Consider the following 16,074-nt stretch of genomic DNA (forward strand, 5'->3'; position numbering starts at 1 on the left):
CATTTTTGGCCCTATCGTCCAGCCCTACTGGAAAGTAACTAAGTACATTTACTCAAATAGGCCTACTATATATAATACTTGTACTTTACTTGAGTGTTTCCATTTTGTGCAACTTTATACTTATGTATTATTATTACTATTATTAGTAATTTTTTCACTACATTTATTTGATACCTTTAATTACTTTCCAGATTCTGATTAATAACACAACATATTTAAATCAACTGATAAATTATGATATGTTATCATGCTGCCCAGCAGTATATTATTTATTACTTATCCCCATCTTTATGAGCTGCAACATTAAAGTGATTGAAAAATTGGCCATTATGCATAATGACTGCTTTTACTTTTGTTACTTTAAGTAAAGTTTGATGCTAACTCTTCTGTACTTTTGCTTGTAACCGAGTAGATTTTACACTGTGGTATTGCTGCTTAAATAAAATCTTCGTCTATCCCTATTACCAGATTCAGCAGTTTATTCACAGATTGTTTGTCGCTTCTGCTGGGTTGCCTATTCACAAGTGCCTTATATAAAGTTATGTAAGTTAAATGGCACTTACTGTAATGTTGTGGAAAAATGCAACATTGTCTCAGTCATTGTGCTTAAGAAATTTTGAAAGACTTACGGAGGGGAGCTGTTCTTCCCGGAAAGGTGCTGAACATAGGCGCTTCTCGGAGGTTAGTTTCATAAGGCCACGTGCCTCTTCTAGGCTACAAAGTCACATTGTAAACCATTGAAAATGCTACAGCATTTCCACACTTCACATCAGAGAGAAACCATCGTGGGATTTTCCTTGGGACTCCCCCCATCCCCCCCCCCCCCTCTCTCTCTCTCTCTCTCTCTCTCTCTCTCCTCCACACACCCTCCTCGCTCTCCGTCCTCCAGTCCCTCCTGCCCGCAGAGTTTTCCGTCCTGTGTTGGGATAACATCGTAAACGAGGACCACCTGACGGTAAGACCGGTCTAAATGGAAGCAGCGGAGGAAACTCTCACTTACCGAGATGACACCGGACTTCACAGGAAGCTGCTCCCTGAGGACAAGCATAAGGACAAGATGGACAGTAAGGGCCACGCCACCGAGACAAAAAGCGACGAGTCCAACTATGTGGACCTGGACATGAAACCGGACGGCGCCAAAACAGTGAAAGTGACTTTCACTGGCGAGGGAAGTCAGCTGTCTGTTAAGAAGTGCGACAGTTCGAAGCAAGAGGAGCATGACAATGAGGGTAAAATCATTTCAGAGGACTTTGTTGAAGAGCAGGTAGAGGACGGGCCCGTTTCGCGTGGGCCTCCTTTGGAAACTCCGACCAAACTTAACACCGACCAGGACCCGGAGACTGAAAAGCAGCGCCAGGCCGAGCTCGACCCGAGTGACTGCAGTGAGCATGTGTGCAGTGAGAGTGATGAGCTCCAGTACACGGACATGTATCTGAACAGCAAGACGGAGTCTGATGATGGTGCCAGCGCGGTGCTGTCCGACCACTACGGCTCGGACACCGTGGAGGACGAGTCTCACTATATCACAACGCATGAAATCCAGCTAACCGAGCTCGACCACGACGTAGATTACGACCTGGGGCGAGGGACCTGTTGGGATTTTGAAGACAACAACCTGGTTTATTCCTTTGTGGATTACGCGTCTTTCGAAAGTGACGAGACGCAGGAGGGGACTTTGAGACTGGAGGGCAGGAGCCAGGCGAAAATTCAGTCTAATCTTGGTGGAGCAGTTGTCAGCACCGAACAGGATGACAGTGATCTTTGTGACTCAGACAAATGCGCAAGCTCAGATGAAAGCGTGTGCAAAAACCAAAGCGGAGACGCTAATGCGGGGAAAATTCAGTTATCAATAAAAACATCCTCCAGGGCGGTGAACGAACCCGTCAACATCTTTGACAACAGCACCTGTGGGTACACAAAACACTTCAGAGACAGGAGCCATTTCTCTTTTGTGAGCTCTGGCGCCAGAGCGGGGCCCTTGTGCGATAGAGCCCAATATTTCATCCCTGCTCCGGGCCGTCAGCACCTTGCAACCAAACTAAGACGGAAAGATATTAATGAGTATTCCAGCGGAGCGTCCAGTTCCATCAGTGAGCTGGACGACGCTGATAAAGAGGTGCGTAATTTAACCGCCAAGTCTTTCCGGAGCTTGGCATGTCCATACTTTGATGCAATTAATCTTAGCACCTCTAGTGAGTCCTCGGTGTCGGAATATGGGCTAAATAAATGGTCAGCGTATGTGGACTGGAATTATGGAAACATATCGCGGGGGAGAGAACGGAGTGTAATTGCGCACAAGACTTCCAGCGCAACATTGGAAATGAATAAAATTGTGGACAATAAGAGGCATGACAAGTATATTACTGACATGAAAGAGCCACATACCAAAACCTACGCACTGAACAAGAAGACAACTTCTCAACAATCTTCCTCTTCTAGCAAAAAGATTGAACTGAAACACCCTCTTCATTCGAAGCAGCGTGGAGTCACGCTGAATTTCCGCTGTAATGTTGAAGCGCCTGAAGGCACCAGACGTCCAAAATGCTCCAAGAAAACACTATCCAATGAGGTTACTGGGACTGTGTTGGCCAGGTCAGGGTGTGAGACGCAGTGTCATCACACAGATAGTTCGGAGGATACACACAAAAGGGCAGTTTTTGCATCAAGTCTGTTGAAAAATGTGATTTCAAAAAAGATGCAGTTTGAACAGGAGCGCAAAATGGAAAGGGGCGAAATTTGTGACACATACCCAGCACTCTCCCCGTGTTTTCAATACAAAGATCAAGAGGGGACGAGAGAAAGGAGTCAAAGAAGAGGCCTCCAAAGACAGACATCAGAATCAGGCTCAGGGCTCACTGTTAATTCTACTGATGATCATCACCTGGAGGGCAGCAGACCCAACTCCTGTGAGCCTGCAGAGGAGCAGGAAAGCAATACAGCACCATGTGATCCAGAAAAGGGACACCATGAGCCTCCTAAAGCACAGCTTGGCCACAGTCAAACTAGTGCATTTAATTCACTGAAAGATGAGCCAAAACCTGAAAATGAGACTGAACCCACATCTGAAAGTGACACACAGAACCGAGCGAAAGAAATATTAGACACTAGCAGCATGCTGACAAAACTTCTTTTTGTTCCAAGCTGCCAGCTCCTTTCAAGGGAGAAGGATTTTACAGGAGACTTGCCAAACCGTGCGCCTGTCACAGGCGCACCTGCTGGCCCACATAAATGTGAAAAAGAGTTCAAAACAGGCAATAATGGAAACATAGTAGGCAAAGAAGAAAACGAGATGGGGGGGAAAACCCCTGAGATCAAAATATGCCTGAGAAGTGTGAAGGAAAATAAAGGCTGTACACTAAATATTGCCAACCTGTTAACCCCTAAAATAAGCTATAACACTGTCAACACATTCAAGGGAGCAGGTGATGCCAAATGCCACATTTTGTCTGCTTCAGAAAAAATTCCAAACTTTACTGTTAGAGATATAAGAGACACCAAATGCAAGTTTCAAACACCAATATATCATGTCAGAGATGTCCGTAAATTGGTCAAAAGTTCATATCGTTTTGTTTCTTTGGATAACAGTGACAGTAAATGTTCCACAGCAGCTGATAAACCTGAGGAAAAGGCCACAAAGGAGCCAGTTAAGCATTTATTACCATCTCCTATTGTCATTAAATGTCACTCTGTAAAAACAAATGTTAAACAACAGACAGCTGAGGTGTCACAGAAACAGGCAGAGGCAGGCATCCCATCTGAAACATCTCAAAGTGAAAATACACCGTCACATTGCACAACTAGCAGGGCACCACCTGTATGCAAGCAGCTCCACCCTGACCACTCAGACATTCATTCAAATATTGAAACCAAACAGACAAAACAGAGGCAGGAAAAGTTTGCGGGTGAGCCAGCTGAAAGGAGAAATGAGCCTAGAGTGCCAAAACAGGCTGCGTTAGAGAAGCTTAAAGCTGCGGTCAAAACAATGGAGCAGCTTTATGTTTTTGATAGAAATGAATGGAAGCGTAAAACTCAAGCTCCACAACCAATCACAGGCAGTCATGTGCTGTCACTTATTGCCAGCGAGGAGCAGGGAGCAGAGGAGCTGGAGATGACAAACACTGACAGGATTCCCCAGTCTCAGACAAACACCACAGACACATGCAAACAACAGGAAGATAAAGGAGCTCAGAGTATCATACATATTCCGTATAACAACGACACATTTAAAACACAATCACAGCAAAGCAAAACATTTAGAAACAAAAGTGTCCTTCATGTTGGCAATAAGGCACATGTCAGCATTAATTCAGCATGTAGTAACCCTATTCCACAAAGCTCTGCGCTGCAAACATCATCGATTATGAAAAGCCACAAGACACCGGTGGCTCCACTGTCTGTGAAAATAGAGCCCCCGAAGCACAGCCAGGTGGAGCAGGGAAAGGTCAAAATCATTCCCACTAATCCCTCTGCCGCACAGGCCTGCGCAGACTCTGAGAACTATCTAACCATACCTGGGCTGGGGCATACAAATGAAATCAAACTGCTGAATCCAGAGCCTGTTTCAAGGGAGGTGAGGTCAAACGATACCCAAATTCAAACAGGTCACAGCATGACACCTGAGCAGAAAAGGTCTTCGTTAATCATGGAGTACCCAGCTTCAAGCATCTACCATCGCTTGGGGGCAACAAAGGGGCCTCAAGCAACACAGCAGATGTTATGTTTCTCTCCCTCTATCCCGGCTGTGTCACCGACACCTTCTACTGGAGAGACAGTCCCACAAACCCAGCGCAAGATGCTTTTAGACCCCACTACAGGACATTATTACCTGGTGGACACTCCCATACAGGCCACCACAAAGAGACTCTTTGACCCTGAGACAGGCCAGTATGTGGATATACCCATGCCCCATTGTCCTGCACCTGTCACGCCTGTCACCCCTGTGCCTCTGTCTCTGTCCCCCCTCACACTGAGCCCAGCAGCATACGCACCCACCTACATGATCTATCCGGGTTACGTCCCCTCGCCCACTCTGCCAGCCCAGGCGCTGTTGCCACAGTCACCGTGTCACTCTAAGGATGCAGGTGGAGAAAGGGTAAAAAATGCCAGAAGCCCTAAACCAGAAACTGACGCAGCAGGCACAGAGAGTGTGTATTACAGTGCAACAGGTGAGACCCCACAAGGGCCACTTCAGCTACCTGTGAGCTTGGGACATGTGACCGCCAGAGGAGGTGCAGCAAGCTCAAACAGGAAGCCAGTCATCAGCATCACAACGCAACAAGGTCCAAGAATCATTGCCCCACCCTCCTTTGATGGGACAACAATGAGCTTTGTGGTGGAGCATCGGTGACCAAGGAAACATCTCATCATACATGTAAGTTATATTCCACATGTTCACTTAGAGAGGCAGCTTCTGTGAGAAACACACCTTCCCCAAATCCACTCTAACCTGATTAAGAACACGAAGTTATGTCTTCACTGCTGCTCTTCAGACATATTATGTGTCTGAAAGTGAATGTAAATATGCTATATATCTATTTAACATTTGACTGAAACCAGACAAAATAATCAATTTTAAATGTTGCACACAAGCTTACTGTCAACTTTACTGAATCCATCCAATGTTAAACCTAAAGGTTAAATTGTAGATACAACTGTGCAGTTTAGTTTAGTTCAGTCATGTTCACCATAAAGCATAGAGAAGTGGAAAAAGTACTAGGTGCGTGTCTATTGTTGCTCAATTAAAATTTAAATAATACCCAGTTTAAATATTTCTTAACATATTTCTCAAGTAAAAACACCTTTACATGCATGGAAAGCATAACTTAAAAAGTAGCCTCATTTCAAGACAACTCCGACTTAGTTGGACATAACCATAACAAAACCATAAAAGAACAGATGCAGCACCCTGTTCTTTTCATTTCATTATTCGTACACTCTACAAACCAAGTAAGCTTTCACCCAAACTATAAATGTTCTGTACTTGTAAAGCACCTTTTTTGTCTTTCCAACCACTCAAAGCACTTTCACACATTCATACACTGAATGACAGAGGCTGACTGCCATCAGAAACAGAAATTCAAATTCATACACAACAACACACCGATGGAACAGCCATCAGGAGCAATTTGGGGTTCAGTATCTTTAGTACCAAGGATACATCGACATGCAGACTGGAGGAGCCACCAACCACTTGATAGGTGGTTTACCACTCCATCCCCTGAGCCACAGCCACCCGTTAGCAGAACAAGACTAACTCATTTAAATCAAAAGAACCCCCATAAACTGATCTGAACTGAGTAATGAAACATCCTCCTGTCTGTGGCACAGCAGCATATATGTACCTCTCAGATACTCTTGCATTCCTTTCGACAGTTCAATACTATTCAAAAATTAAAGAAAATCGCTTCAAATTAGGTCATTTTGAAGTATTGAGATTTTTTGGGGAGTGAAATGAAACAATTAGTAATTAAGTAAAAGAAGTTTAACAAAACAATCTTAACTCAAGATCCACTTAATACATTTTTCTTACTTTCATCTGCCTTTCATTGATCTTGATCAGCAGATGGTGCATGCCAGTATGTGGTTAAGTGAACCTTTGGCAAATATTATTTTGTCAAACTAAAATAAAATGAGTAAATTCCATTTCAAGGAATTGAGAAAATTGCTCATTGTTTAATTCTAAAAATAAAACATAAAACACTGGATGCACAACAAAAAAAAAGAACATTGTCATGAAGCTAAGAACAAGGCTGCTTCTTTTAATTGTTAAAAAAATAAAAATTTTGAGATACATAGTTCTCACAGACCATGCTCGTGCAGCAAGCTGTACACAAAAAGCTCATAAATTACACCAATGAGTGCATGCTTTAATCTCCCATGCCCTAAAGTGGCGGTGAGGTTTATGTAGTTGATATTTTGAGGTTGTTGATGCAGAACTATGTGGTCTCATTGTACATCAGTATAACATTCACACAGTCACGTGAACCTGCGTACAGATTTCGGTGTGCTACAGGTGCTTTTTACATGACTTTTGCATTTTAGCAGCGGTCCAGCTTGGCTGCTTCGAGGAGTGGCATGTCAGTGTTAATAGACATGCAGTATAGCTTCATGACAGGTAACCTGACTCCACTGAGCTGTGAGTTCCCCTTTCTCTGCATTACACATCGTCGGGCTATTTTGATAGTGTGGGACGAGTTTGTTTACATGGTTTATTCTCAGGGTTGGAAAGTGTCACAGGAAACTATTCCAGTCAGTAACACCTTACATCAAGTTATTCTTATTCAGTGTTATAAATGCTTTAATTACTCAGATAACATTACAGTTCTTTAATGTGTTCGTTCCTTGTTCATGACATTTTGTGAAACTTTCTCCCCCGGCTAAATGAATTGGAACAGTCTTTTTAACAGCATTATTATACCAAGTATCAGTCCACAGTCGAGTTATTACAGTATGGAAATGGATACAACTGAAATGTTGTGGTATATTTGCCCCTTTTTGACAAAATAAATGCAGTAAGGCAGTAGTTTCTCTTTCCAGAAAGTTTAAATGCTACCAGTTATTGGTATATTCCATTATCCTTCCAGTGTATAGATTTTATTTTCAGAACTAGTTCTCACTTTGGTTCATCGAAGACTTGTCAAGCTTATCTCTATGTTGTCGAAGTAAAGTCTAAGCTGTAGTTTTTCAGGCTTTGCTTAATTTCACCTCCAGTGTGCCAGCCTCAGCTGTGATTTGGGCTTAATGCCAGCTTGTTAGCATGCAATGCAAAACCATTTGCATATATCATATAATTGTCTCAGTATTTATCACTTGTTTCAAATATGTAATTTTTTTCATACATAAAGTTATAGCCATTTGACTATTTTGTAGGCCTACTGTACATTTAAATATTACTTCAGTAACTCAAGTAAAGTCTTCTTAGCAAAAGAATTCTTAGCTGCCACAAGAAGTGCTAAATTATATGTTCCTGTTTTCAGCATTAGGTTTACAAATTCATTCACGCTCAGCTAACACACCGCATTTAGTATTCCACTGTAACGTTTTGTGTGTAAGTTCAAGTTCCAGGTTAAACCTTTTTTACAGCCGACACTTTGAGTTAGAGGTGTTATAAGAGGAAGTTTTCCTCAGAAGAGATGAGTTTTCGTTAGAGAGGGACGCCCCTGCTCTGATGGCATGTGGTAGCTCGTTACATCAACAATAAAATATATACAAGAAGGTAAATAGACTTCATTAAAATAAAAGTGCAATGGAGAAAATAAATCAGTCAGTCAGAATCAGAAATACCAATTGACTGATTTATGTTTATTTATTTTTGTCAAAATGGATCATAAAGCTTTTTTTATTTTTTAAATTTTATTTAGAGGTTGGCCCTATCTGTCTGAAGCCTTACTAATATTGCTTCGCAATGTTTTTTTCTATAAATTCGTTTTTCTAAATGGACAAGCTGGCAGGCCAGAAATACAGAAATGCAGAAACATAGAGTAAGTCCCTTTCTGGTAAATGCTACAATCCACTCTTCCAAAAAGTTTCAAATGTATTGTCAATTTCTCATACACTCATATACACAACTCAACTCTCAGCTAACGTGTCAGAGCAATAATACAACTGCATGGGTATGAGGGATACATGTCAGCTGGGTGCGTGGCAGGCAGGGGCCTAGCATGGGGTTGAGTAGTGGTGTGAAGAGGAACACAGAGTGTGTGTGTGTGTGTGTGTGTGTGTGTGTGTGTGTGTGTGTGTGTGTGTGTGTGTGTGTGTGTGTGTGAGTGTGTGTAACTGGTGGGGTTGTTGGCAGCAGAGGGACAGGGGGGGCATGGCTGGGATAGTGATGCAGGAGGAAAAGGTCAGGCAATGTAAAGTATTTGTTGTGCTGATGCAGGAAGAGGACAGCTGCTCGGAGAGATCAGATGCTGCTGCAGCTCCAGCTTGGAAGCGAGTCTGCGGGGCTGAGATGGGGTCAACTTTTTATAGCCCCCTCCCCCTCTGCTTTTTCCTAAACGGGAAGAAGGAGGTGGAGAGCACTGCCAACCTGCAGCACTCCTACGTAAACAAATCGAGTAGCTTGCCCCCGGCAGTGATTCAGCTGAATCTGGTCAGCTGGTTCAGAAACAGGAAGTGCAGGTTGAAAAGTCACAGTGTTACAAAGGCGTAGGACAACGACTTCTATCATACACTGGACAAAAACTAAATTGTGTTTTCACCTCACCTTGTTTTTCTTTGATTCTATCTGAGTTTAATCCATGTTTTATGTCTTCTCTGTCACCTTTAGACACCTCCAGTGAAGAATCTGCCTTCATTCACTGTAAGTGCAGTTTTCACCCTCATCACCCCACCCTATCTGTGATCTACTCAGCAGGACAACTTTCACCAACAACTATTTCAGTCCCCATTCTGTTGTGTTGTTCATTCTTGCAGCAGACCTTACTGTAAGCTGTATGCATTGCAGCACTTTGTAGGGTAAACACATTCAGCCATGTCCTCTGGCTGATGCTCTGCCATATTGCTATATGAATCTGCTTTGTAATACTTTCCATTCAGCTGCTGTCTAGAACTCTTCAAAAGCTTTCTGGGCCCTGCAACATGTCTATTCAAAAGGAAACAAAGCAGGTCTTCTGTTACAGTTACTGCTACACTATAGGCCAGCCCACTACTTTATTACCATGTCTTTAAAGCGAGACTACAAAACTTTTGAAAGGAAAAAACACATCTTCCTTTTATAAATGAAAAGTTAAACTCATAAGCCATAAAACACAACCTTGATGAATTCAATACACTCTTGCTGCTACAACCATTCTTGGTTTGGTATGACCATGTAAGCTAATGTAAGCAAACTTGATAGATATTACTGTGTAACTGACATTACTGACTCAGTTTGCTGACATTTTGTCCCTAGTTGTGCAACTGTTACACTCCGTTTTAGGATTTCACAGATAAACGTTTCAAGGGTTTTATGAAAGATAGAATAAGAAGATACACAACATATCTCAGCAGGAGACATGTTTGTGGTTTCCTGCGTGTGATCCCATTACACTTATTCTGACTATGGACGCAAGCTCAAGAGAGTCAGCCAAGCCGCAACAACAACAAAAAACCCTTACAGCCCAAAAGCAGTCTCCCCAAAGACCACCATTATTAAAGAGACATCGGTGAAACTAACACTTCCAGATAATTTTTCCTGCATGCTGGGGGAAGCTTGGCACATTGAATCAGAGTGGGCCATGTTCAAAACATCCATTGCAGAAGCGACTGCTCAGAGTTTTGGCCAGATGGGCACCTGTGCTTGTTGCATCAGCACTGGTGGTTGACAGTAGTGGCAATCAAACTAACAAAGGGGTCCTTTCATTGCTTGTTTGTCCTGGAGGATTCCTGAAGCAGCAGGTACAAGGAGGCCAGATGAGATGGATGAGATTCACCCAAAGATGCTGAAGACTCTGGACATTGTGGGGCTGTCTTGGTTGACACACCGACTCAATATCATGTGAGGGTCAGGGACAGTGCCAGGGGACTGGCAGACCAGGGTGGTGATTACCATTTTTAAAAAGGAGGGTGTGCGCCAACTATTAGGGCTATTAGGGTATCACATTGCTTAACCTTCCTGGGAAAACTTCGACCAAGGCACTCTGTCCTGGTCATGGAACAGTGAACTAACTCTTTACTCTTGCAAGGATACTGGAGGGGTCATGGGAGACTGCCCATCCAGTCTACTTGTGTTTTGTAGATCTGGACCAGGCTTGTGACTATTTCCCCTGGGGTACTGTACCTTGTGTTGGGTACTGCGGCAGAATGCGGAACTGAGGCCATTATTAAGAGCTATTCAGTCCTTGTATAACCAGAGTGAGAGCTGTGTCCACATTCTCAGCATGAAGTCAAGCTTGTTCTCAGGGGCATTGGGCTACGTTAGATTTATGCCTTGTCACCAATTCCCGTTTATGTATTTATTTTTAGGCCCAGCTGAGATGTGTAGAGTGTCTGTTTGGTTGCCTCGGGATTGCATCTCTGCTTTTTGTGGCTGATGTGGTTCTTGTGGCTTTATCAGACTGTGACTTCCAGTGTGCACTGGGATGGTTTGTGGCCAGCTCAGACATCCAGATAGACCTCGCAATAGAGCTGCTGCGCTTTTGTATTGAAAGGAGTGAGCCATGGTGGTTTTGGCAACTGATTTGGATGCCTTCTGGATGCCTTCCTGTGGAGGTAGTCCAGCCCATCTAACCGGGAGGAGACCACAGGGAAGACCCAGAAAACGCTGGAGGGCTTACATATCCCAACTGGCCTGGTCTCATGAATCCTCCAGGAAAAGATGAAGGATGTGGCGAGGAAGAAGGACATATGGGCTACCTTGCTTTGCCTACCTGACCCAGACCCAGATCAGCAGGGGAAATTAGGAAATGGATGGAGGAATGTCTGTAAATCAATTAATAGAACAGTTCCATCTTTAATATCTTGGGAAATGTAAGAGCAATCAATGTGTCATTATCCTGTAACTGCTGCTTTTGGTCTCAGTGGCCGTTGTTAATAAAAAATTATGCAGTTTTGCTTTAATTCAAGATGATTACTTAGGATGAATACAACCTGTTGTGTGTATTTTACACATTTTCTGGGGACAGGGACCATTTGTCTGCACGGAATTGAAAACAAACTCCCCCAATTTAAGGGGTAATGTTGAATCATCCCATTTTTTTTTTCCAGTAACTTCAGTCAGAAGAGGAATTAAAGTTACTGTATTTGAAAATAATATACATTAAAGATGCCCCAAGTAAATTCAAAATATCTGACATTGCATCATATTACAACACTCCAGCACAAAATTTTCCACATTCACAATAACATTTCCATGTTTTTTTAGGAGTCGGTGGCTCATGTTCTACTTGAAGTATGTATGACCTCTGTGTCATGACTCACAAAATGCTACTAATACATGCATAACTGATATGCTGTATGAAGTGGTGTATGTTTATATTTTAAAACACTCCTCACATGTTACATTGCAAAGAAAAGACAAACACACTAAGTGTGTTGAAAAGATGAAGCGGAGCTGGGACTCTGGTTTAACAATGTACTTAGGACAGTATTTCCTGAGTAGTGTTGGGCCTAACAAGTCAAAGCCAGCTGAGACATTTAGGGGATAACTTCCTCTATTCATGTTGGTTTATTTTACATTTTTGTGTAACGAGATGGGAGTTTGTGTGTGTGCCTCTGAATGAGTCTGTGTGTTATGTATGGCATTTCAGCAATCTGTGAGCGTATAGCAAGGAGTCATGTTACTTCACTCTAGACAAGAGCACACTGACTGTACATGTTTAGGTTGTGTCTTCACACTTTACACACAGCAACCTCAGTTTCTCTTGTTTAAATGCCTTAAACTCTTTGAATGTGTATGAATTTAGGTTCATATGACGGATGACATCCACCCTAGTATAATAAAATATATTATATTATATTATATAAAACAATATTGTTTTAATTGCTTTCTGTACAGAGAAGCTGTGAGGTTATTTTCTTTTTTCTGTTTCCTTTTGAATACGCAGTGGGGACGTCATGAGTCAATGTGTAGAATTAATACAACTGTAGATTGCTATTTTTAGCATGTTTCAAATCTAAACACATTTTAAAGGTATTTGGAGCTGCTGGTCAGTCTATGTACCTTCCTTCTGTAAAATACATGTTATTATGCCTCTGTGAAAACAGACTTTATATAAATTGCCCTATGAGTTGAATTCATTATAAGTGATATGAAATAATGCAGTGATTTGCAAGACTTGTTGTTGACTATGCAGTAGCTTGAACATGGTTTGCTCTTTAGAGCGACTTGATGTTAGAACATTTAATGCATTTTGAGGTGAAATGTAATTTGTACTTTTAATTCATGAGACATTGTACTTCTTAACATAGTATTTTAATTATAATTTTAAATTAATGTGCCCCTGAGGCAGTTGAGAACAATACAAGTAAAACTATAAAAGTTATTTATTTAGAAATTATAAATCTGTTGTATACAAATTACTTTTTAAAAAAGTATCCAGAGAAAACTACCAAAGCAAGTCAAAATGGCAAGATATGATATGCTACCTCCTGCCAAAGTATTTCATCAGCAAGTTGTTCATTAAAGCACTTTGATATCATTTGAAAGACTAATATAAATAAGAAATATAATGTGTAAGCCCCTGTAAAGTAGCTATTCTAATGTTGTCATAAAAATTACACTGATAAAAACCTTTCTCCCACATGCATTTTATTAGTTTCTTACATGACCTTAATCTGTGAATAATAATGTACTTAATGCACTTGGATTGTCACTATTGTCACTGACAGCGATGAATGGCTGTAAACATTGGTGATAGCAGGAGCTCTATATGAACTTGGTTAATTGTAAAAGGAAACATTGTTAATTGTTTCTGGTGAATTTAGCCCAAAAATACACTGCAACATAGACAATATCATTTGTTTTGAAACAACAAACCTGCTGACTTTGAGGTAAAACAGTGGAAACTTACTGTATCAAAGCCTGCTTTTGTACAAAGAGAGAGGGTTAACCGAAGGTGAGATGGTTTGAGATAAGTGCATATTTGAATGTTCAAAGAAAAAGGCATATATTTGAAAGAAATGCCTTAATGGCTGGACAGTTATACAGTGGCATTGTAAATGTTTTATACATGATGTAAACTGTGTTGCGTGGCTGCCACAGAAAAAGACAGAGGTCAGGATGACAGCAGAGAGATACCTGGAAAGGAGATGTGAGTGATGTGTTTGCACAAATTTGAAAGTAATGAATATGATGAATGAGTGTAACATAGACTGAAAAGGCGACATACATGTTTGCAATAAATTCAAAACACAAGCTACTGAAAGTGTTTCTGTCCATGAATTTGTCTATATCTAATGTGACAAAACCCAGATGAACTCTTTGTTAGAGAAATTGCAAAGTAAATATGTCAACAAATCACTTTTTTGTTTGGGTTACAGACGCAGGGATGTCAGACTTGTAAAGAATAGTAAAAAGAGGTATACTTTCTAATAAGGTAATGTAATGTAAGGGTTTATAAGTTGTAACTCATGGTTTTATTACTGATTAAAAAGCATTTATTAATGTCTGAAAAATCGGTTATAAGCCACTAATAAGAACACTTTTTGGATGCATGTTGCAAAAATCAGCTTTGGCTGGTCAAGTTTTTTTTTTTTTTTTTACATCATGGCAACCCCAAAGTAGTTTTTAGCATTAATAAATGATTTATGAATAATCAATAACGCCATTGAAGTTGCAAATTATAAACCCTTAATAAATGGTGATTTATTAGCTATCAAAATAGTCAATAAATTAATTAATTTGTAAAGAAAAAAGCCTGGCAGCAATGACCTATATTTTTATTATGTTCCACACTACTCATATACCGGTTGATGTTCTTCCTCAAACATTTTTGTATACTCTGATTTAGACTTTTTGATTGTTTCTGAACACATTTTTATTCCTACATCCTGTGATAATCAGGTCCGAGAGATAGAGGGAAATAAAATGCAAATAAGGTCAAAATTTGCCTTTTATTTCCCTCTATCTCTCTGACCTGATTATCTTGGCCGCCTGCAGTTTGATATATGATAAAGTTTTAAACCTACAAAAAAAAAATTAAATGACAAGGGTCAACGGGAATCGAACAGATTTATGCCAACAGAAGTACTCATTTGGCATCTGCCAGCGTGCAAGGTTAGCTTTCTGGTGACACTGAAACATCACCCGAGGCTTAAGTTCAACCTGACAGTTTGCTACTGTGTTTACTTGGTTGCCATGGATGCAGCAAGACTGGCAGACACTGGTTTGCCCCCAGCTGCTCTCAGTGGTTTCTAAAGAATCTACATTAAGGCCCAGTTGTTGTATTTAGATGCCAGGAGGGGCTCTAATGTCACAGCTGTGACACAAGAAAAGTCAAGATTTATTGCCTCACCTGGATCAACAAGTGTGTGTTACATTTAAGCCTCTGAGGTACATTTTGTCTCCTTGGACTTACTGCAAACAAATTAAGGCAGTTGCTTTAGTTAAAACAGTGCAGCTAACAACAATGCTAACTTGCACACAACCTTGACAGCATGGAATAATCTGGTGTAATATATACAGGTTCAAATTTAGGAGTTTGCCATCTTGAAAAGATCTGATTGCCAGACAATTAAATTCGCATTCGAAACCACCAGGAGGAAAGATTTTCTACACTGGGATCACTGATTTCTAAGGCTAAGGCTAATGTACAGCAGATATAATATTTACCGTGTTCATCAACTTAGTTTAGCATGTTAGCATGCTTACTTTTGGTAATTAACTCAAAGTGCAAGAATGGGAATGTATTTGTTTAGCATTTGGTCATAAATGAAGGTACTGGACAAAATCCATTTGTTAAAACATTTTACTCAACATCCAAAAATGGGAGCCTCATGGTGGCACTAGAGGAAATGGCAGGGGCTCATCAAATTCATTAGGATTCATCCTGTAGGAACCATGAATGTCTGTTTCATGGCAGTCCACCCAATGGTTAAAGAGTCTGTATTTCAGTCTGGATCAAAGTGGTTTTGTTGGGCCAAGCAACACAGCCGTTACATCAGCCATATTGCAAGATACATGATATTCTGTGGTATCCTCTGACTCTAATTGTACACAAAGGCTGGATGACAAACTGGGCACAATGACAAACCTTTAGGGACCTATGAGTTTCGGGGCCAGGTTCACTATGTCACAATTACTTTGAAGTAATTTTCTTAATTTCCAATTCGTAGGGGAATATGTGCTACTTAAGTACATACGTTAACTGACAGTTCAAGGGCCCTAAGGAAGCTCCTTTATTATCACCTAATGTCGCGGCCCTGTCCTGTGGAATTATGCTTACTTACATTGTACATATATACCTACATAAATATGTGTTTAATCCAATGTCCACAAACTAATTGACACATAGTGAACCAAGGGCAGGATAGGATAGCATTCCAGAATAGGAGTACCAGTTTTTGGTCAAATTATTATGGATACCATGTGTAGTTGCAATGAACACTGTATCTGATGTACTTTGTGTATGACAGATTGAATAATGATCAATATCA

The 16,074-nt window shown here is 41.0% G+C and overlaps 1 protein-coding gene across 1 annotated transcript; it reads left to right on the forward strand.

The window, feature by feature from the left end:
- Positions 1–847: 847 nt before the first annotated feature.
- Positions 848–14,030, forward strand: LOC119898985 (uncharacterized protein C4orf54 homolog). The gene is made up of 2 exons (XM_038713340.1): positions 848–5,371; positions 9,269–14,030. The coding sequence occupies exon 1, from the start codon at positions 971–973 to the stop codon at positions 5,345–5,347; it is 4,377 nt and encodes a 1,458-aa protein (XP_038569268.1). The 5' UTR covers positions 848–970; the 3' UTR covers positions 5,348–5,371; positions 9,269–14,030.
- Positions 14,031–16,074: the final 2,044 nt, after the last annotated feature.

The sequence above is a fragment of the Micropterus salmoides genome, unplaced genomic scaffold (genome assembly GCF_014851395.1).
Source record: "Micropterus salmoides isolate LMB-PRFRI ecotype aquatic unplaced genomic scaffold, ASM1485139v1 Ms_hic_scaffold_12, whole genome shotgun sequence".
NCBI lineage: Eukaryota > Metazoa > Chordata > Actinopteri > Centrarchiformes > Centrarchidae > Micropterus > Micropterus salmoides.